At 38.9% G+C, this 24,461-nt stretch overlaps 1 protein-coding gene across 13 annotated transcripts in view; it reads left to right on the top strand.

The window, feature by feature from the left end:
• The window catches only part of BBX (BBX high mobility group box domain containing), a 348,585-nt gene extending 329,127 nt beyond the window's left edge, over window positions 1-19,458 (top strand). For 10 of the 13 annotated variants that reach the window (XM_023732886.1, XM_023732885.1, XM_023732883.1 and 7 more), the window contains 3 exons: window positions 9,483-9,680; window positions 11,724-11,910; window positions 17,269-19,458. In XM_023732886.1, the coding sequence (XP_023588654.1) occupies window positions 9,483-9,680; window positions 11,724-11,910; window positions 17,269-17,356 (473 nt within the window). In that variant the 3' untranslated portion in view covers window positions 17,357-19,458. The remainder of the gene's footprint in view (window positions 1-9,482; window positions 9,681-11,723; window positions 11,911-17,268) is intronic. The other 3 variants (XM_023732893.1, XM_023732894.1, XM_023732891.1) reach the window with 2 other exon arrangements.
• Window positions 19,459-24,461: the final 5,003 nt, after the last annotated feature.

Genomic DNA, 24,461 nt, shown 5'->3' on the forward strand with positions numbered 1-24,461 from the left:
TGTTTATCAAAATTATTCAAGTTTGTTGTTTGAATTGTTATTGAACATGACTTTTTTTTGGTTGGAAGCCATGTTCAGATGAGCCCCATGTGTACATTTATGTTGTTTTATAGGAAATGCCATCAGTATGTCTGTTTTCTGACCTGTTATTTCACATTCACAAGTCCTATGGAGTATCACTGTATTTTTTGCAAATAATGTGCCCAAGTAAATAACACACCCACATATATAACAGGCAGCATAGCTTGCTTACATGGTTGGAAAAAAAAACATATAGTATGCTTTATTTATGTAAAACTACGATACTTCTGGTTTAAATACTGGCAAAACAAAATGTGAATTGCCATTGTGTTCTCAGCGTTAAATACTCACATTTCAAGATTGATACATTAGCTCTAGTGCATTTTAAAAATATATTCTGCACAGGTTTGATAAACGTAAGGCATTGATGAACTATTGGAGGAACCTAAAAAGGCATTTAAGACACATTGCTCTTTGCCTGAAATGATGCTGTTCTAAATTTTTGAAATTTTTTTTTTAATGATATTGTATTTTAGGTGAAAGTTTACACTGAAAATTAGATTCCCATTTAACAAGTTTTATACAGATTGTTCCATGACATTGGTTATAATTTTCACAGTGTGTCAGCTTTCTCATTATTTCCACTCTCTTTGTTCTGTTTCCATTGATCTAGTTTCCCTTCCCCTCCTTGCCTTCTCATCTTTGCTTTTGGGTAAATATTGACCATTTGGTCTCATATAGGGAGCACATTCCTCACAGGTGATATTGTTTATTTTATAAGCCAGTCTATTATTTGGCTAAAAGGTGATCTCCAGAAACAGCTTCAGTTCCAAGTTCAAAGGTTATCTCAGTCTCAGGGTACCTCTATGTTGTAAATGTTTTGTTTTTTAAACACTGAAAACTCTACATCATGTAAAAGGCGGTGGCAGCATGTGCAGGGCGATAGAAAGCAATTCCGTAGGAAATAGGAGACCTGCTTTCTAGTCTCAGCTCTGCCACTAATTAGAATTATTCAGTGGGAGATAAGAAATTTCGCTGAGATTCACTCTCCACATTTGTTCTAAGTATGTGTATAATACATGTGTTTAGGGATGGGGTGAATGGTGATATGTAGTACTACATGAACTTTAAATTCCATTTCCATTACTAGTGTGTCTGAACATGTGATGTGATCCTGGAAGCACCATATTCTGCAGCCCTAATTTTCTGCCGTTTTGGGCAGAAGTAAATCAATTTTGAGTCTTACAGGTAGTCCCAAGGGTTTGGTGGAAGTAGAGTTATTATTGGAGATATTTAATTACACTCATTATTAATGTGTATGGAACAAAATTTTGGAGAACCTGCACTGACAAATGCATGTCGTTTAGTGTAGAGTACAAACTCATTTTACGAGGCCAGGAAAAAAGAAAAAAGGAATCAAGGTAGTTTGAGTATCAGAAATTACCAGTAATTTGAAGTGACCTTTTGTTGTTGTTGTTATTCTCATACCATCCCCAACAGTTACTTGTTCAGGTGGTGACTGTAGACTTTGTGAATTATCTAGGCTGTTTGCCTCATCCTCTGTCTAACCTATCACTGCTTATTAGAACTTTACCTTGGGGGATATAAATATAGAGGCACAGAAAATGAAACCATAATAAGGATAATTTTAACATTTGTAAGCTATCCTGGGCAAAAGTTAGAACTGTTTGAAGCTGATGTCTATAGTAAAAATGTTGATTCAACTGATGTTATGCAGCTATTCAGCTGTTGCTGGCTTCTGTTAATGTGTGAACTTAAAGTTCACTATACTTTCTTTACTCCACGCTGTGTATAATTGGCTTTCAATTCGTATTTTTTTCCAAAATATCAGAAATCTTTAGATGTTTAGTAATACATCAGAGGTTTGAAAGCTAAGCGTATAATCTGTTTTAAGCATGTTTCCCCATGCTTTTAAAATTCAAAATGGCTAAACCATTTCCTGCAACTTTATCATGTCATAAAAAAAGATTGCCCATTGCATAGAATTAGAGGTAAAATTTTCAGATAAACCAGGAAGACCTACCTTTGCCATTGTGTTTATCTTTCCACCAAGTTATTGGGTCATACACTCATGCTTAAGCTACCAAAAAAAAAAACAAAAAAAAAAAAACCCCAAACCATTAACCATTGAGTCATTTCTGACTCATAGTGACCCTATAGGACAGAGTAGAACTGCCCCATAGGGTTTCAAAGGAGTGGCTGGTGGATTCAAATTGCTGACCTTTTGGTTAGCAGCCGAGCTCTTAACCTCTGCACCACCAGGTCTCCATCTTAGGCTAGAGGTTTCTAATGGTAATGATGATGATGATAATTAATACTTAATATTACTTTACAGAGGACTGTTTTATATATATATATATATATATAATTAGTCTTAATGAACAGCCACAGTGAATTAAAGAAGGTTTGTTTATTAGCTCCAAATACATGAAGGAATTGAATCCCAACCAGTACAACCAGGAAGGAAAGAAACCTGGACTGATTGCACTAAAGCTCGTCGATCACAACATAGTTAAAGACTTCTAACACTTATTCTGTTCAAGTAAATATCAGTGGTGTCTTACTAGAAAACAAAACAAACCTCTAACTAGGGATCTCTATAAGATTATTTTTTTGTTTGTTTCTTGGCAATGTATAAATTGAATTACAGGGGAAAAAAATCTGCTTTATAGTTAGCTCTTCAAATGTGTTCCACAGCACATAGATTAACCTGATCTCTTTTCTCAGTTTTAAAATAGTTGCTATATAACTTCAGCAAAGTCTCCCGGGACATGAGATAAAGCTCATTCTTTTTATTTTCTTCTTGTGTTCCATTCAGCATCTGAATTCCATTTCAGCTCGTGGGAGACCATCCAAAGGCAATTAGGTTTCAGATTTTGGCTGTAGTAATTTCTGTGAGAGTTTGAGTCCCCTAGTTGGGGTAGATTCATGACTCTGGAGTGAGTACTCCAGTGGCTTCCTGGGGAATAATACAAGTAGTGATGCTTTCTCAAAAACCTTACTCCACATTTTGAGAGCAGAGTTTGGAAAACAAGACAGTCTTCTTATTGCTGCATTCCTCACATGGTTCCAAGAGTGAGCTCACGTTATCACTCTCAGAAGATATGCTCTGTGTGTGTTATGATTATGGTTGAGTGTGAAAACTAGCCCTGTGGACCCGTTCTGCAGTGCTTGGATAGTTTGTGTGTTCAATTAAAAGCTGAAAGAAATGACTAATTTGCTTTTGGAGGCCAAAGCCGTTCTTTCCCCACATTTCCATTAGTTTGGCAGGGGAAAAAAGCCCCTGGCTTGATGTCTTTGTACTTACTTCCAGGTTTGTTTCCCTCAAGCTTTATGTTGCATGTCTGTCACCACCAAGCCTTCTTTTGCTTTGTTGTTGCTAGACTCAATCTACTGCTTTGTCCCAGACACTGCTTCTTTGTCTTGGCCTTACCTGCCTTCCGCAATTCTTCTGTCTTAGGAGAGGATCCTCCCTAAAGCCTATCTCTAAGGTGGTCATCCGTCTAGGCCACCAAACAGTATGTCCTGGGGTTGTCTCCCTGGTCAAAGAGATGTGGCAGGACCCAATCTTACGTCTTATCCCAAACTCTAGCAAAGTCAAATTACATATTTTCCTAATGTGGATGATCTGCAGGCCCCATGATCACTACTTGATCAAACAGTAGTAGAAGACTTCTCATTAAGTGGCATCACTTACTTTCAGGACTTTAGGAGAACTTTCAGTGTATTCTTTTTTTGCCTCTTCCACTTGGTCTGGAACCTTATTCAACTCCTCTACCACCTCCTAATTTTCTGACCTCAAGGAGTTGAGTACCACTGACATCTATCGGCCAATCTGCCATCGGCTCCGTGTCTGCTGGTTTCTGGGCTTTCCCTAGTCCCAGTCTGCTTTTATACTATGCCTCCCATTTTCAATCCCCTTGCAGTTACAGCCTTCGCTTCTTATTGTGTTTTTACCAGTTCATCTGGAATGACCAGGAAAAGGGCTAGATGACTACTTTAGCAGTAACATAGTCCAAACCCTATCTTTACATGAGGACACTGAGACCTGTGGTCCCACAGTTAGTAAATAGAAAAGTGAAGAGTAGACTCCAAGTCTCTTTATGACTGCATTGTTTCCATACGTCAAGATCTTGGTAGAAACCAGATATCTTCCTCAAACTATTTGGGTCCTTTCTTTGCCTTCTTAGTGCTTTCTTTCTGCAAGCAGTTCTTCTGATGTAATATACCCTTCGTTTTTGGAGCTCCCCTATACCATTATTTCCACAAATTCTGGATTTTTTCTGGGAAGAGGAGCTAGGATTGGAAAGAGCTTAATATTCTTTCTGGAAAGACCATCTCTAATGTAACAATTACACTGGAGAGGTAAACAAGACTCCAGTTATAACAGAAGGGTGTAACTGACAGATCTGGATAAAAAGCTAGAAATTCTGAAGCTTGTGACTGAGCAATAGAGGTTATTTAATGCTCATTGTAAACTCAGATTTTGCCTTCTTTATATTTTTAAGAGGAGCCCTGGTGGCACAGTGGTCAAGTGCTAGGCTGCTAACCAAAAGGTTGGCATTGGAACCTACCAGCTGCTCTGTGGGAGAAAGATGTGGCAGTCTGCTTCCATAAAGATTACAGTCTTGGAAACCTTATGAGGCAGTTTTACTCTGTCCTGTAGGGTGGCTATGAGTCGGAATAGACTCGATGGCAACGGGTTTGGTTTTTTAGTATACTTTTAGGAAGCTTTGAATTTTAAGGCTAGAGTCATGAAACTTTTCTTGAGTTTTTCTAACCAAATTTTATTTTACTGGAAACTTTTATTGAAAAAAAAAGTCATTTAAAAAAACTTAAGATATATGCTGCCACTGGCCTCGATTAATCTACATATCAAAGTATAAATGCTGTTAGACTAAATACCTAAGTATTTATCAAATATCAAATATTTATAAATATCAAAAGTAGTCCACGATTGAGGTAGATCTGTTCGACCTGAGTATAAATGTACAATTTAAAAGGAGCCTTTTGCCTGATTTTTGGTTACTTGCTTCAAAATGTATTTGGGAGCATTGCCAAATAGGTTTTTTTTTGTTGTTGGTTTTTGTTTTTTTTTAAGAACAACTCTATTGTCTTAAGCTTTTCTTTACAAGGCCATGTTATGCAAGATTGTGGTAAGGCCAAGCCACAAATCTTCATGGTAGATAACTTTTTTTTTTGATGTAATGCAAATTATTTCCCTTTTGTTTTGGAATGGAAAGTCTGTAATCAGCCTCTTCTTTTCAGATATCTTTTAAGACAAAGGGCTACGATTTCCAGAGCAAAGATCTTAGGAATTCATGGCCTTCCTTTTTCTCAGATATACCTCAACCCATTAGGGAGTTATATAGATTAGAAATTAAAAAATGAGGCTTTTATAAGTTTTTATTCCAACAAGGGCATTCTTTCATACCTTGACTTGTTCTGGTTTCTGTTTCTTCTCTCCTTATTCTAGCTTTTCTTTCTATGTTATTGATATATTGTTTAATTTCCAGTGTCCACCTTCAGATCCACTTTCTGATAAGCACCTTCAGGTATCCTCTGGGTTTAGTTTGCATAAAATTCATCATATCATACCTTGATTTCCTGACCCTCTTCTTTGTCAAAAAAATGATTCCTATGACAATATTATCAGACAATCATATGGCCTACTATGCCAAGAATGACAAATTGAAGAGGAATGGCATCACATTCATTGTCAAAAAGAACATTTCAACATCTATCCTGAAGTACATTGCTGTCAATGATAGCATAATAGCCATGCCTGCAAGGAAGACCAGTTAATATGACTATTATTCAAATTTACTACCAACCACTAATGCCAAAGATGAAGAAATTGAAGATTTTTACCAGCTTCTGCAGTCTAAAATTGATCAAACATGCAATCAAGATGTATTGATAATTACTGGTGATTGGAATGCAAAAGTTGGAAACAAAGAAGAAGGATCGGTAGTTGGAAAACATGACCTTGGTGATAGAAATGACGCTGGAGATCCCATGATAGGATTTTGCACGACCTATGACTTATTCATTGCAAATACCTTTTTTCAACAACATAAATGGCAACTATACATATGGACCTCACAAGATGGAAAACACAGGAATCAAATCGACTGCATCTGTGGAAAGAAATGAGGGAAAAGCTCAATATCATCAGTCAGAACAATGCCAGAGGCCAACTGCAGAACAGACCATCAGTTACTCATATGCAGGTTCAAGTTGAAGCTAAAGAAAATAAAAACAAGTCCATGAGAGCCAAAGTATGACCTTGAGTATATCCCACCTGAATTTGAAGACCATCTGAAGAATAGATTTGATGCATTGAACACTAATGACCGAAGACTAGACGAGTTGCGGGATGACATCAAGGACATCATACATGAAGAAAGCAAACGGTCATTAAAAAGACAGAAAAGGAAGAAAAGACCAAAATGGATATCAGAAGAGACGCTGAAACTTGCTCTTGAATGTAGAGTAGCTAAAGTGAATGTAAGAAATGATGAAGTAAAAGCTGAACGGAATATTTCTAAGGGAGACGTGAGAAGACAAAGTAAAGTATTATAATGAAATATGCAAAGACGTGGAGTTAGAAAACCAAAAGGGAAGAACATGCTCGGCATTTCTCAAGCTGAAAGAACTGAAGAAAAAATTCAAGCCTCAAGTTTCCATTTTGAAGGATTCTACTGGTAAAATACTGAATGACGCAGGAAGCATTAAAAGAAGATGCCAGGAATACACAGTGTCACTATACCAAAAAGAACTGGTCGATGTTCAGCCATTTCGGGAGGTAACAGATGATCAAGAACTGATGATACTGAAAGAAGAAGTCCAAGCTGCACTGAAGGCATTGTTGAAAAACAAGGCTCCAGGAATGATGAAATACCAACTGAGATGTTTCAACAACTGATGCAGCACTGGAAATGCTCACTCGTCTATGCCAAGAAACTTGGAAGACAGCTACCTGACCAGCCAACTGGAAGATATCCATATTTATGCCCATTCCAAAGAAAGGTGATCCAACAGAATGCAGAAATTATTGAACAATATCATTAACATCACACAGAAGTAAAATTTGGAAGATAATTCAAAAAACGATTGTAGCAGTACATTGACAAGAAACTGCCAGAAATACAAGCTGGACTCAGAAGAGGATGTACAATGAGGGATATCATTGCTGGTGTCGGATGGATCATGGCTGAAAGCAGAGAATACCAGAAAGATGTTTACCTCTGTTTTATTGACTGTGCAAAGACATTCAGCTGTGTGTATCATAACAAATAATGGATAACATTGCAAAGAATAGGAATTCCAGAACACTTAATTGTGCTCATGCAGAACATATACATAGACCAAGAGGCAGTCATTCGAACAGAACAAGGACATACTGCGTGGTTTAAAACAAGGAAGGGTATGTGTCAGGGTTGTATCCTTTTACCACACTTATTCAATCTGTATGCTGAGCGTATAATCCAAGAAGCTGGATTATATGAAGAACGTGGCATTAGGATTAGAGGAAGACTCATTAACAACCTGCGATATGCAGATAACACACCTTACTTGCTGAAAGTGAAGAGGACTTGAAGCACTTACTCATGAATAACAAAGACTGCAGCCTTCAGTGTGGATGACACCTCAACATAAAGAAAACAAAAATCTTCACAACTGGACCACTAAGCAGCATCATAATAAATGGAGAAAATATTGAAGTTGTCAAGGATTTAATTTTACTTACTTGGATCCACAGTCAACGCCAATGGAAGCAGCAGTCAAGAAATCAAATGACATATTGCATTGGGCAAGTCTGCTGCAAAAGACCCCTTTAAAAGTGTTGAAAAGCAAAGATGTCACTGAGGACTAAGGTGCATCTGACTCAGGCCATGGTGTTTTAGTTGCCTTATATATATGCAAAAGCTGGACAATAAATCCAGGAAGACTGAAGAAGAATTGATGCCTTTGAATTATGATGTTGGTGAAGAATATTGAATATACCGTGGACTGCCAGAAGAATGAACAAGTCTGTCTTGGAAGAAATACAGCCAGAGTGTTCCTTGGAAGTGAAATGGCAAGACTTCACCTCACATACTTTGGACGTGTTATCAGGAGGGACCAGTTCCTGGAGAAGGACATCATGCTTGGTAAAGTAGAGAGTCAGCGAAAAAGAGGAAGACCCTCAACAAGATGGATTGATACAGTGGCTGCAACAATGGACTCAAACATAGCAACAATTGTGAGGATGGCACAGGACCGGGCAGTGTTTCCTTCTGTTGTGCATAGGGTCGTTACGAGCTAGTTAGTTACGAACTAACTCGATGGCACACGACAATAACAACATGCCTGTCTTATGAGCTTGGATAGATAAAATGAAAAGGTGCTTCTTTTTCTTTCCCAATGCCTTGGACCCCTAGAATTCAAAAAAAAAAGTCTCAATTATAAAACTAGACTATATGCATATACTTCTGAATACCTAATATACTCATCTGCCTATCCTCGTCTTATTTTTAAATTAAGGGTAGAGGGAAGCACTTTAGGAAATACATATATAAGAAAAGGCACAAGCACTTTCCTTGAAACCGGTAATAAACTTTGATATTTGAACCAGGGGTAAAGTCTTTGGTGGCAAATGCTTTTCTTACCCTTGGCACAGTAACTCTAAGGATATAAGAGTGTGCTATTAAATGATTTACTGATACTACAATTAGAATACCTAAAACTAACTTTTCCATGAACTCTGCTGACATGTGGTACTTCATTAAATTATTTCACTAAACACATTCACCTTGTCCTAGAAATCAGAGAATGGGAGACAGTTTCATTTATATCCTGGCTTCACCAATGTTTGTCCTGTCCTTACTGCTGAGTAGTCAATATGCATAAAAGGTCAGACCTCACAAAAAATTTCTATTTTCAGCCCAACCTGGTGACTGAAGGCAAATAAATGTTCCAACCATACCTGTAAATTTAAGAAGCACATATTTAATCTCAGTGTTCTCGGAAGAAAAGAAACTTTTTATCATCCTCTGTAGACCAGTTGACCACAAGGGTCTCAGATAGGGGCCCCAGACCACCCATGTAGGATTTTTGGTTTATTGGGACATTATTCAGATTTGCATGCATCATCCTCCCCACGAACCTGCGAAATCTAAACACTTAGTAAACGTTACTCTGATGACCTCTTGGTTCAGTGTTCTGTTAGAGAGCGTGTTAATCCTTTGTACTTAATTCATCAATGCAAATATAAATAAGTATTAAAAAACAAATACAGACAATGTTTTATTTCTTTTTCCATCAAAGCTTTGAAAACTCTGAATGTAAATTTTCCATTCAGATGGGTCAGACAGTTAGAAATGTTTCCTTCCAAGGGCAATGTTGGTCCTTTGTGTTTTTGTGTGTAACTGTATATATGGTTTGTCCTATTTCAGCCATATTTTCAGAAGAAAAAAACACCACAGAGCCTGCTTATAAGGTTAAAAATGCCCCGTCCATTCCCAACACTCCAGAGCCAACAATAACGCAAGAACCTTTGGTGGGCAGCCAAAAGAGAAAAGCAAGGAAAACCAAGATCACACACCTTGTCAGAACAGCAGATGGCCGGGTATCACCAGCAGGAGGTACTTTGGGTAAGAAGAGGAAGCCCTAGACAAAGATTACTAGAGCAAGTAGGCCATCATCATGGCATCAGGGCCACATTGACCAGCAAATACTTGTGAGCCAACTCTGGATCTGCATTGAATAATGGGTCTATTCTGTGGGTTTGGTTACAGTCATATTTTGTCTTTGTGGATCTCCTTGAGAACTAATTATCTGCAAATACCCAAATGAACATGTTTTATTCCATGTTTTTAAACAATAGCTCTTTTCCAAGAGCTTTTCTGGAATTCCTAGAGAGAAAGGCACTATTTAGGACTGTCAGCATCTTCTTTTTCTCAGCATGCACGAAAACAGTCTTGATTAGGTAAATTCCCAGAGAGCCTCGAATTTTAAAAGTTCTGAATGAATCAGTACATCTCCATGGTTCACCAATCAAGCCACCACAAACCAGAATATTAGGTATTTAAACCAATAGATTAAGCAGCCTTAAAAAGCCTTCAGTACTTGCTATAATCCAGCTAAAACCATTATGGGAGCCTGAAAGTACTTATGGGTTTCTTGAGTTTCATGGGCCAGTCCTAACCAAATAGTATCTTACTGTGAATTTTCCCATGTTTATTAATGGTCTGTGGTCTGTTTGCTGTTCCCTGTGGCGTCAGCGGCAGTAGAATTGCCTAAGAGTCCTGAGATAAGGAGTGGTGGGATCAATGAGTAACAGTCAGCAGTCCCCCTGCTTCTCCGTTCAGGAGCTCTGTGCCAGCTAGGCGTTAGTGGTCTTAGCTGCTGCCTTCCTGCCTTTCAGCACCTCCAGCATTCCTATCCACCCTGAAGAAGGCATCCTCCCTTCTCCAGTCCAGGTTCCAGGAAAAGATCAAAGGTCATGATGACCTTTTAGAAATGGAAAATATATTTAAATGTTTCTTGAGGGAGATATTTATAAATACCAGATTTTTAAATCTATGTGGTAATTGTTTGCTGAGTTCCGAATTAGAGGAGAATTAGTGAATTTTGTTCACTTTTTCTTGCATTTTGCATATATATAGATTGTTAGAATCATGAAGCATCTAAAAGCCTCCCCAGTTTTACCCTGTCATAGAAAAGACGAAGCTTAAAGAGATGAAATTTTGTTTATGAATATATTCATCTCTGTGGAAGTAGGATAGGGAATAAAATTAGTTTTCCTATTTTTTGGCCCAGCATGCCTGTCCCTCCTTCCCTTTTGCCTCTGGTTTCTGTTCTGTGATTTTCATTTTGTGGGCTGAAATAGCCTCGTTCTACTTGTAGGAAGAATAAAAGACATTTTAGAAAATGCTCCCTTTTATGTATAAAAATACCATAGCACTTTCATGGCTTAATATATGACATTTATAGCCATTATTGATTGTTTTCTCTATTTAAAATGTTTTTAAAACCATGATAAAAAATTCTCTGTCCTCTATAATGACCACATAATAGAACAAAGAAGTTGTACTCATTTCCAACAGGTGTATTTGCATAGCATTTTAGTCATCTCTTCATAAATATTAGCGGGCCCTTTGTCTTCCTTCCACTAGGTCTTCAGAATAAAAATAACAACTTGAGGTCTCAGGACTGATTATTCTGATGCTTAGGCAATTCCAAGTGTTGGTATCACAGCATACCAAAAGTCCGAGTTGCCGTAGCAGTGCATGGGCTAAGGCTTCATCAGAAATGTCTAGTCAGCTGGATTCTTGAGGGCTTTTTACAGCGTCTGCAGGCCTCTCTAAAGAAGTCCCTGAGGCTTTATTTTGGCCAAGGTCCATTTTTCCCTCTTACTCCAAGACTGACACATTTTCTGACCTTGGATAAAGCCCAGCTTCTCTTCAGCTCAGCTTCGGGCGCAGCACTGCTCATTGTTGCAATTGAGCTTAATAAAAGAGCTTTGTTACTGTGGGAGAAGAGACTCTGTTAAAGCCTTACTATTCAATTGATGACAGGAGTGAGCGGGAACAAATATTAGCACCTGTCACTGGACGGGCACACTGTTGCCTCTGTGTGCCTTCTCTGCAGAGAACAAAGTGATCGTCTCCTGATGGATTTCTCTTTTGTTACAGATGACAAACCAAAGGAACAACTGCAGAGGAGTCTCCCTAAGACAGCCGAGACAGACTGCAATGACGAGTGCTTACACCACAGCGAGGCGGCGGGGACACGGAGCAGCACTCCAGACATGCCTGCTGTGTCTGCGTTCTTCAGCCTTGCTGCGCTGGCAGAGGTGGCAGCCATGGAAAATGTGCACAGGTCAGTGGTGGAAACCTCGTTCTGCCAGAGTCCCGGGGACCCTGTTTAACTTCACCCCTTTCCATGGTACATGCAGGAGAATTAGCATGGAAGTCCAGATAGTCCTTTCTGATATGATTTGTGACATTTTTGACAGTGCTCATGGGACTTGGTTCAAGAGTACACTTGTTTATGTGTTAGAAAAGTGTCTGTGCTAATTAATTAGCAGTGTGGGAAAATAAAAGGAAATAGAGCCAGCTGAGTATTTTATATTGAATATGTTAGGCTGTGGCTAAACTTCATTTTCATAAACAGCCTGAAAGAACAGAGAAAACAGCATGATCTAATGGTTAAGCACGAGCTCTGGAGTCCAGTGTCAGACCTGAGTTTGAGTCCTAGCTCTGCTAATTATAGACTGCGAGATCTTGAGCAAAATCATTAACCTTTGTACCCTCAGTTTTCCTTCTGTCAAATGGGGTAAATGGTCTTCTTCTCATAGACTTACTATATGGGATAGGTAGCCTGTGTGTCTTAGCCATCTAGTGCTGCTATAACAGAAATACCACAAGTGGATAGCTTCAACAAAGAGAAATTTATTCTCTCACAGTCTAGTAGGCTAGAAGTCCAAATTCAGGGTGTCAGCTCCAGGGGAAGGCTTTTCTCTGTCAGCTCTGGAGGAAGGTCCTTGTCATTAATCTTCCCCTGGACTAGGAGCTTCTTCACAGAGGGACCCTGCATCCAAAGGACACGCTCTGTTCTCAGCACTGCTTTCTTGGTGGTATGAGGTCCCTGACTCTCTGCTTGCTTCCCTTTCCTTTCATCTCTTGTAAGATAAAAGGTAGTGCAAGGCATATCCCAGGGAAACTCCCTTTACATTGGATCAGGAATGTGACCTGAGCCAAGGGTGTTACATCCCACCCTAATCCTCTTTTAACCACAGGCAGAGATTATGATTTATAACATATAGGAAAATCACAAAATGGGGGGACAACTGCACAATACTGGGAATCATGGTCTAACCAAGTTGACACATATTTTTGGGGGGACACAATTCAGTCCATGACACTGTGGGAAATGCCCCCTGAGGATGGTGTGGGAGTGGTAGGGGTGCAAGAAGATGGTGTGATTCCGGGGAGAGAACATCTTAGCATCTGATTGATGGTCGGAAGAAGGCCTGGAATTTTCTCCGACTCTCTCCTCCTTGCTATATGACGTAATTTATTTCTGTGGACCTCAGTTTTCTCGTCTTACATCGAGCATAATGATAGCCTCAAAGAATTATGATGTTGTGAGGATCAAACGAATCACAGATGTGAAAGTCCTCTGAACTCGGTGAGGCCCACAGAAAGTACATGAAGTTTTCAGTGTAATTGGGTGTCCTGCTACTTAATAGGAAGGGAAAAATCTTTTGTAAATCTAGGTATTTTATATCTTTACTCACAGTGTATTTCCCATGGAAGAGCTGCTTTCTTAGACTTTCTTTAGTACAGAAGAGCTTTAAGCCTAGCACAATCTGTAGGCCTACCTACAGGGCCCCATTCTCCTTTCCACATCCAGTTTGAGGAGGCCCTGACACAAGCTGTGTCTGCTTCTTGTTCTTTACCTGTCATATTACAGTTCTAGTGCTTCCTCACAAATAGCCTCTAGATAGTCTCAGTAAGTCAGATGCCTTTTCATATGTACACTGCAGCTTCCTAACAGCAAATAAATATTGACAGGCACTGTTAATGTGTCTGAGGGAGATCACACACAGGACACTTCTCTAGCACTCATGAGATTTACAGTCTGCTACAGAGGACAAACATACACATGTGAAGAAGAATTAAAAATATATGCCTGAACACATGAATTGAGGTGGCATCATAATTCAGGGCTCAGAGAAGGCTTCCACACAGCCACCCTTGCTGCTGCCAGAGTTCCCTTCTAAACATAGCTGCAGTCATGACGTTGCTGTTAGCCAGCCTTCCCTGACTCCAGCCTCCAGCAGCGGAAAGCCTCCACTTACCTTTGTGCTCTTACCTCCCCCAACCCTCCACACTCCCTGCCCTGCACTCACACAGAGTCCCTTCCAGATGAGCGAGCTCTTGTCTTTGTACGTCTCCTCCCTGGTGACCACCTGCTCCTCTCCCAGCCCTGGGCTTTGTCCTCTGTGTGTTCCCCTCCTGATGCCCCACGCTCTCCCTGCTGCCCCTGCACTCTACTGCTTCACTTAGAGCAGCTCCACTCTGGGTCGAAATCACTTGTTGATGCTTCATGTCTCCTCCCAGCGTGTTTTGAGTGTCTCAAAAGCAAACCACTGGTTTTACTTTTCACACCACCCCCGACCTTAGCTCCTGTTACATCCATGGGTGAATGAACAAATGAATTAGGTGCATGAATAAATGAGGTAGTTCTTGCTAAGGTAGGTAGCAGGCATAGGAATGATGGTGTGAGTAAAGCTTCTTTTTTTACACCCTATTAGAAAGAATGGAGACCTGGTGACGAAGTGGTTAAGAGCTTAGACTGTGTCTTAGTCAGCTGGTGCCACGCTAGCAGAAATACCACAAGTGGATGGCTTTAACAAAGAGAAGTTTATTCTCTCACAGTCCTGAAGGCTACAAGTCCAAATTCAGGGCACAGCTCCAGGAGAAGGCTCTCTCTCTCTGTTGGCTCTGGAGGAAGGTCCTTGTGATGCATAAGTCTTCCCTTGGTCTGGGAGCACCTCAGCGCAGGAACCTCTGGTCCAAAGGATGTGTTCTGCTCCTGGCACTGCCTTCTTGGTGATGTGAGGTTCTCATGTATCTCCTTGCTTCTCTCTTTTATATCTCAAAAGAGATTGCATTAAGACACTATCTAATCTTGTCAGCCTCATCAGTATAACCTTATCACAGTGATAGAATTTACAACACATAAGGAGATCACATATAACTTCATCATAGTGATAGAGTTTACAACACATAAGGAAATCATATCAGATTATACAATCATACAATACTGGGAATCATGACCCAGCCAAGTTGACAGATATTTTTGGGGGACACAGTTCAATCCATGACAGGCTGCTAACCAAAAGGTTGGCAGTTCAAATCCACTAGCCATTCCTTGGAAACCCTATGAGGCAGTTCTACTCTGTCCTATAGGGTCACTATGAGTTGGAATCAACTCAATGGCACACAACAACAACATTACAAAGAACAATATTGGTTACTAGAATTTAATTATCAACCTAACAAATGGTTTGTGTTCTTAATATCTACAAAGACAGATCACCTTGGGGAGTCTTAGTTCTAACTTTAGCCTTTGCCTGTTAAAGCAGACTTAGCAACCAGTTCTCTACCTGTAGGCTTAGTGTAATTGTACCTGGGTTACACACCAATTAATTAGTAAGTATTGCTTAGGCATCACCTAGGTTTATAATTTAGAGGGTGGCCAGTGAGGTTACTAAAAAATCTAATATTAGGTTCAGAAACCTAGCATAGAAAGGCAATTTTATAAAATGCAGGAAATAGGGAATTGGAACAAACCTTTGTTGAGAGCCTGCTATTTATTTACTAAGAGTTTTTAAGCAGGGAAGCTCATTAAATTTAATCCTAAAATGGGTGTTTTTAGTCCCATTTTAATGGTGAAGAAACTGAGGCTTAGGGGGTTAATTAACTAGTCAGGAGCACACAACTAGTGAGTGAGGCAAAACTTGAAGTCAGGTCTAACTCCAGAGTCCTTACTCTTCGCTATGGCATGCTTCCTAAGAAAGCATCTGGCGCATCATATTAAATCTGGACAGCTCTCACGTGACCCTTCCCTGGGGACTAGAACCATCAGCAGGCACCTGGCTCCATCCTGCCCGAGCTCCAAGCTCCCTTTCTCTTTTCCATTGACTAACTTGGACTTTCTCGCCGATTTCTCTCTCTTGCTTAGATTGTAATTTTCATCTTTCACATATTTTTCATCTTTGTGTTTCTTTTTAAATGTTTATTAAAAATCTTCTGGCTTTTGTAATATTAGATATTCAGTCGTAAAGGTAAAAAATAGGATTTTAATTTCTTCTCTCTTGAACAAACAGCTGACCAGACTGAACATTTGGTACTTAAAGCATCCACACATGAATCAACAGATTAATCCAGAGGTTGGTTTTTTACACATGTTTTGTTTTTCTAAAATCCTAATATCTTGGGCTGGCAAATGATCCTCAGATTCTGAAACCCCCAAATGTTGTAATTTATTTACATTATTTTTCTTTTATGTGCACCAAAAAAACTTACATGTAGTTATAGAGCAAATATTATTTGAATCTTGAAATATCTCCTTTTGTTCTCCTTAATCTGAAGAAAATACCATATTGAAAGGTAGAACCAGTAAAAACATTGCTGCTGCTGCTTCACATATCTTCAGTACAGTGCCACCTCTGCCCTGCAGACAACTGTAGGATGGAACAGTGAGTGCACTTTGGCAGGCTGTGCAGGCCTGTTAGCAAATGTCAAGGTGGTATCCAGTCTTGTCTTTGGAGAACAGAAAGCTCTATAGAAATTACCAAGAATTTTGAACAGTTTTCTCATAACCACGAAGTGAATCATATTTTTTTCGTACTAATTATACAAAAGCCGAATCAAAAATCAGCTATGTTCGGCATGATTCCAAACCAAACGGTGGAAATTTCCATGGATTTTTGTCTGGAGTTGCCCCCTGCATATGTGTTGATTTTGGCCCACATAGACTGGATTTTCTTACAATCTAAAACTCAGAGTCAGTACTCACCTTCTTCCCCTATACACACACTCTCCATATGCCTGTGGCTTTTCTTTAGTTAGGAGCATTCGTTGTTTCTTCATTCATTGCTTCCTTTTCATTCATTTTTTTAGAATGACAGTCTGTCTCTTTACTGTCTGTTCTGAGGCCGTCGCTTTGATTGGCCTCAAGTTTTAAATTGGGTTTATTATATGTCTTCAGAAAGGAGCCTCAAGATTATCAGTTATCATAGGGGTTTTCTCCTTGGGCAAGTCAAGGAAAGAACACGTCATTTTTAACGTCAGTGGATCACAAGGAAGATGGTGGTCCAGGAACCACAGCCCCGACTGAAAGTTGCCTAGTCCTTAGAGAGTAGTCCCAAATATGTCAGTGCTTCAGGTTTCTGCTCTACAAAATGGAGGTGTGGTTGGTTAGAATCAAAGAGTATCTGTTGCGTTGTATGAGGGGAATTGAGATGAGAAATATATTTTAAAAAGAAAAGATCTAAAGACAATAACAGTTTTATTTAAATTAAACAGCATAAGTGACAACAAAAGAAGAGTAGCTGTTAAAGAAGGTATTGAAGAGCTTTTATTTGTTATCAGTCATCCTCTCCTGTCTCCAACAGCATACTCTAAATAAGTGATTTTCTCTTTTTTTCTTCCTCTTGTCTTTCAGAGGTCAGAGGACAACTCCGCTCACCCATGACGGACAGCCAAAAGAAATGCCACAGGCTCCTGTCCTTATTTCCTGCGCTGACCAGTGAAGCGCCCTTTAATTGTAAAACATTGTGCTTTACCTACTACCCTATCCTTGTCTTTACCAAGGGATGCTAGCGAGTCCATGTGGTGGAAAATACAGACAGCAAACAAGTGCTTGTTGCCCTACATGGCCCAGATTCACTTGACACAGAAGTTAGCATCCTGGGCCAGTTTGTTCTTTCAGAACCCAGAATCTTTGAGGGTAGTGTTATTTGTCTGATAATGAGCAGAAGCAGAATGATTGTGGAGCTTTGCTTTCTGTTGAAGGCTCTTAACGGTAATAGGTGGTAACTTGGTAAAAGGTTGCCTTTACTTTAGCTCATCCAGCGTCTCTTTTACCAACCAGAGTGTGAAACTAGTTTCGTATATTACCTAGCTATTCTTTCAAAACAAAACAAAAAACAAAAACTGACGCACTGCACTAGTTATTATTAGATATTCCTAGTCTTTTTTGTACATGGAGATTTAAGTTCTAAGATGGTTTATATAATAGGTTATACCTACATTTATATTGTAGAATAAATATTAAAAAGCCTGTACAAGAGACTCCCAAGCAGCATGGGCAGGCAGGTGTACCATTGTTAGCGGTGTATGCTCGGCCTTGTGGTCCATGTATTCTGCACTTTTATATTTGCCACCAGAATGGTAATTTGCTAGCAAAAAGAGAGAGAGAAAAAAAATTACAATTCTTACAAGCTGAATTTTTTTCTTAGCTTTGAGTGACCAAGAAGAATTTGCTTGGGGCAAATTGTGGCAAATATTTTCCCAGACAGGGGAAGAGTCCTGCAGATGACAGATTACTGATGTTTTCATGCCTTGAGGATTCTTTTATTTTTACACAGGGGTCTAAGTGACCAATGGATTGTTCCTACAAACAAAAAGACAAAAATATTATTCAGAAGTGACCTTAGTATTATTTCACTATTCTGAACACACTGAAGACATTCACGTCGTGTGGACTTTGCGATACAGACCTTTTCCATCCATCACAGACAGACTGGACGGGTTGCACTTGCTATGCACAGCCTAACTGGCACTGCAGGTTTTTAGAGCCATTTCGAGTTTGTGTCTTAGGAGGTATAGGGTGCATGATCAGGGAGGAATGCCTGCCCAGAGTAGGACTCCCAGTCATAGATCCACCTGCAAGCCTATGTTTCCTTTTTGTGCTTTGTTGCTTTTGAACATAAACCAGCCGTACATATGCCAGTGCCAAGTGGATTAACTGGCTTGGAACATTCAACATATTGACTTAACCACCTGACGTTCACAATGTCTTGTCTCCTAGCAACAGATGCAAAGTGATACATCAAAATTAGTCTGAGGCTTCAGATTTTACAGGGTATTTGTTCCATAGCACAAAGTATTTCCCCACTCTTGCATCACAGCACAAACTACCAAATTCTAATTATTGGATTCCAGCAATAATTTTTATTGATTTTTTTCCAAACTGGTGGAATTTTGATAGTGTTAGTTCGAGTTTGAAGCTTTTGAATTAGATCTCTATATGGTGACAGTTTACATGGTTTTATCTAGCTTTCTTATTTATACTTGACTGAATTGTAATGATGATTTCTTTTCTAATCATAATTTGACGTAATAGCCATACAAAAAAAAAAAAAATGACGCTATTAATACTGACTAGGTTTAGCTTTTCATGGTTGTAGATATTGCTTCAGTTTCGGTGCTGGGAAGTATGTACAACGTTCTAAAGGATTGAAAACAAAAAAGTAGAATTTGTTTTTTTCAAAGCAGGTGAAAAGGGCAGCAGAGTGTTAAGATGGTATCCTCAAAAATGCATATTCACTGTGGGAATAGAGGAAGGAGGAATTTGTAAAACGTTAATCAGAGGTTAAAGTTTAACCCCATTCACATAGAAATAAATCAGGTGAGCAGCCCCATCACAAATTTTGAGCATGAAATTTTTACACTGATGCTATTTTGTTAATATTTTCTAAATTTCCAAACGAAAAGTGAATATTTGATATGGCTGGGTCCCTGTGTTGGTAGCTGTTGGAGTTTTTGGACCACTTGCTAGCAGTGATATAAAATTTAAACTTAGCTGAAATCCAAAAAAAAAAAAAAACCCACAGAAAACCAACAACAAAAATTATGTGGTGCAGAACATGCATCTTGACAATGGAACTAACTTGGTATTCTACCGAAAACGTTAGATCTATTTTTGCCAGAGCACCCTTCAGTCCTCCAGTGACATTTCACTAGAGTTCCTTAAGAGATTGCTGTATATTCATGGGACCTTTTTTAAAAAAGAAGCAAAACAAAAAATTACTTTTTTCTATGTGATTAATATCTTACTTGATCTGCTTTTCCTAAACCTCAGTAGCTTTTCCCTTAGGCAGGGGTGTGGGTGGGAGGGCAACCTACTGGATATGACTGTTTTCAGATACTTAAAAAAAAAAAAACCTTTTTTGTAGAAATGCTTAATTTTTAAGCGGTTAGGCACTGAGAGTAGCAGAAATCCTGCAAAGCTTTATAGTTCTTTAGATACTCGCCTTGTCGTTTCTGAGTGAAGTCTTGATTTCAGTAATAGTGCTTCTCATTCCCTGAATCTGCTGGTGCAGGGTGTTGGTATTTTCAGGTAACAAAATTTGTTAGCACAGATATTTCAGAACAACATGTAGTGCTTTATTTTCCCCCCTCAGTTATCGTTTTCTTTTCATTTCTCTTATTTTTTTTATTTTGAAAAATCATAATGCTATGATGTGTAATCTGCCAGCAAACACCATCTGCACTAACATGTCCCACAAGCATCCTCAAGAGAAAGCATTGTTGCACCTTATGTATATCTCAAGCAAACCAAAATATGATGCTCTTCTGCTTTGTTTTATTCTAAATTGTTGTATCATATCTTTCTGAAACCATTCTGAATTTAGTTGAAATTATCAATATTTATGCTTTTAACCTTAATTTCTGGATTCAAACCTGTATATAAATCTTTTGAAAAAAATTGTCCTAGCCCTTCTCTGTAAAGCTGGAAGTAGATTATTTAGTCTCAGATGGAGACGCCGTACTGCTCCAGTTTTCTTTAGCTTTTATTTATTTAGTTATTCTGAGTATTTCCTATGTCATTTTGAAATGTGTAGAGTATATTATAGTAACTGAAGCTTCAGCTCTAAGAAGCTGAGTGAAAGAAAAATTACTGTAAGACATCATTTAAGTTTTTATTTGTTTGGGTACTGTATATGATGAGATTGGGAAAAAGGAAAAATGTCCCACAGCCACATTGGAAATACAAATTCTTGTCTCCAAATTAGGTTTTTTTCACAGATTTCAGATCAAAACTGTTAACTTCATTAAAACCCTTTCTAAAAGATAAATCATACTATTGTAATTCTGACAGTCTTTTCCCCACAAATGTGCTCTGACTTGAGAAATACACTTATTTAATTCTGTCCCATGAGCTTTCTACCAATGCCATGTCCCCAAGCCATGCTGAAATAATTTCCCAGTTATCACTTATTCTTGTTCCTGCCATTAAAACTGGTGGGGAAAGTGGTGGAACACTATGAACAAAAAGGAGTGTCTGAACTGGTGTGACATTTAGAATCTAACATGTTCAATCTCATCATTTTCTTAAGTCAGATGTTACTCTGCCGAAGGCATATAAAATTTCCTTGGCACTCCACAGTCTTTGGCTCAGCGTATAGAAATGTTTGCACCTATGGAAAATCTTAAGGAAATTATAAATTGTTACAGGAGTAAACTGAAAACGGAATGACATGCTTTTGTTGATAAGCGGGGAGAGAGGGAATCGCAAATAGCTCTGTTCCAAGTTGGGCATTAATGTGAAGCAGTGGGACCATGCTGCCTGATAAACTACTGTATGAATCCTCAGTGTTCTGAAGACCAGCAGTGAGGCTGGGGGCTGCATCAGTCCAGCAGAGGAGATGTGTCACCACTTCACTGGGAAGAGGAGGAACATGTGGGTGGCCTGGAGTCGTCATTTTGTAAGGGAAAGTTGGGGTGTACATGATGCCGTTGAGTAGGGCAACCTGTGTTTTCACTGCTCCACAGACCCCTCATGTAAGGCCAATCTTAATGGGCTACCTTGGCTTGGAAATTCATTTCAGTAAGTCCTGTTTCAAAGGTTTGTGTTTTTTTGCCTCTACCTTCAGTGCCACTGTTCTCCACTGCAGTGTTTTGACTTCAGGAACCACCTTCTCCAGAGAGAACAATGTATTGCTGAAAATGGGCTGTAGAAGCAAATGCTGTTATTACATTTGACCTACAAAGTATTCAGAGTGACTGCCAGGTGGAAATTAAAGTTTAGCTCCCCTCCTGCACGACCTGGTTTCACACCTTATAAAAAGTGTACTGGTTGTTAAGTAGATGTTTCTTTCATTATACAGTAAAAGAATTGGATTTGGATTGTTTTTATATGAGTGTGGGGATTTTTTTAAAAAATAATCTTATTTAGACTAACATCATACTTACTAAAAAAGCAGCAGTTGTTCAGTTCATCTTACGAGATGTCTGGTGAAGTATTTGGGGTTTGATGGACTGCTTTGCTTTAGCTTGGAAGCGCTAGCTAAGTTATTATATTCCATATTAAATGACTTTGTCGTTTTCACTGGGGACATTACTTCGTTACATTTCAGAATAGAGAAGCAACAAAAGAGTGAATAACAAGGCAAATATATTTGATTCCCCTCAGACTTCCCCATCTGTCTGTGCTACCCTTTTCTTCAAAAATAGAAATGTACATTTTCTTTTTTAAAAAAAAAAGTTTTCTCTTCTGGCCAAATTTTATTTGTGAGCAGGAAACTTTGTACTTACAAGTTCTATGACCACTTTTATTGATCCTTCCCTCAAATTGATTTTTATGCACAGAACTAGTTATTACAAACATTACTACTCCTTCCAGAGACTTCTTAATAGCTTGGGCCAGAACTGGTTACTGAGTAACAAGGACCTAATTCAATGCCTCCAAGCCCTCCACTCACAATGCAAATCTTACCTCACAAGCTGTCACCTAAGTCACCCAGCACACATGGCTCCTGAGTAACACTGCTCTCACCTCGCGGCCCCTACAGGGGCCCTCCTGTCCGCTGACACAGTCCTATCAGTACCTGGGCTCTGAACAGCAGAAGGGAGGGTAGGAAACGCACCATCTGGAGCTCAGCACTGCGCTCAGCAGACATTCAGCAGCGTTTTTCTCATTTCATTAGCACTAACCAAGTCTCTTGCTCTCAGGAATTTGTCAAAAAATAAAATAAAAACCACCTGAGATTCCACATACCAGATTATGAACTTCTCACATAGGTCTGAGTTGCTTACGTACACGTCATGAACTCACCACAGCCTCACCAACCACCAGGTCTTAAGTCCGTTGACAGTTTCAGCATGATGGAATCGCTCTTTTTTTTTTTTTTTTTTTCCTTTCAGAAATTGGCTTGGTTCTCTTTAGAGTTGGTGTAAACATGCCATGTAATAAATGATTTCCACTTATTGGTACAACAGAATTATTGCTTTCTTAGATGTATGTGTAGTAAAAGTCAATATACACGTTTATATAATTTCTTTCTTCACAATCTTATACCTAATTTGATATTTCTAAAAATTGCACATGTAAGTCATGTGTATAACATGCTAAAGTACTTTAACTGTGATCTTAAAACAATAAAAATATTTAATAAAAATTTGAAATATTTTAAAGATATTCAAACATATTTCTTTATGTTCACATGACAAGCTGTAGAATATGTGCCATCAGTATATCCTATCAAAAACAGCTGGAAAAATGCTTTAATAAAACTAAGATATTTCTATCGTTTCTGCATATCAAATGATGGTCTCCCTCAACTGTTTGCCTGAGATTTACCATTGTCTGAGCAGCCTAGATCCCTTTTCCCTCACAACTTAATAAACTTCCTTTTCCTAATGTGTGGAGCAGAGCTCAGCTTATCAGAGAAGAAGATGGCTTCACTCTGCTACTCAGGAGGAGAGTCTTGGGGCACCTCTGTGTGACCTGAACATACCATCTTTCCCTGAACTATAACAAAACTATGGAAGTGATATCTTTAAAACACTAAAAAGGATAAATTCAAACCTCAGGTTTCCAGAATACAATGTTCCTGAACCTTAGATATGTTGTTTTCTGCTTTGAAAGCAATCATACAGAGTGTGTAATTACTATCAAACAGGCTTTGCAATCAGACAGACTTGGCTTCAATTCTGGCTCCACCCGTTTACTGAGTGAGGGCTCTTAACCTTCCTGAGCCACGCTTCACTCATCTAAAGAATGGTGGTGATAACACCCCCACACCATCCCTGTGGGACTGAAAAGACAGTGTTACGTGAAAACATTGGCATGGTGCCTGTCACATTGTAAGAGCTCGTTAAATGGTAATTGTTGATTTTTTTAATTCTTATTTCAACTCTAAGGTTGGCGTTGTTTCTTGAAGCATATTCAAGAGATGTTGAGTATAACTCCCTGCTCCTCTTCGAAATAAACCTGTAAGGGCCTGCTGTGTTCAGGGCATTTGACGGCATAGAAAACTCAGAATAGGTTAAATTTATGTCAGTAAACTCATGTTTATGCGTCACCTCACCATGTGAGATTTTTCTATAAAATTAGTCTGCCTAATGAATTATGCTTTCCAATACTTCAGCACACTTCTTTTCAAATACCAAGAGAAAAATGTGTTGGGGTGGGGGCCCGTGCCCAAGATTATACATTCTGTTAGAAACTGTAGAAAGTAATGCAATGTAAAGGTGACAGTAGACATATTCGTGTTTTTATGGCCCTACCTATACAACTAATTTGTCCTTTTGGGTAGAACATGAAATCTCTTGCAAGGAAAAATAAAATGGTTCTCATCAATAGTAAGTGAGCTAATAGTAATACCCCTCACTCTGTTCCATGCATATGAAAAGGCTTTTTATACTTTGCATCTGAGACAATATAAAATTATTTATAATTCATCAGGAACTTCTTTTTACTTCCTTTTTACCTTTTTTGTTAGTTATGGGAAATTTTGAATACAAGCAAAAATAGTGAAGCTAGTGTATTTAACCCCATGTACCCATCACCCAGCTTTAATAATTATAAACATTTTCCAGTTCTGTTTTATCTCTATCCCACCCATTTTC

This window comes from Trichechus manatus, unplaced genomic scaffold (genome assembly GCF_000243295.1).
Source record: "Trichechus manatus latirostris isolate Lorelei unplaced genomic scaffold, TriManLat1.0 scaffold00055, whole genome shotgun sequence".
Taxonomy (NCBI): Eukaryota; Metazoa; Chordata; class Mammalia; order Sirenia; family Trichechidae; genus Trichechus; species Trichechus manatus.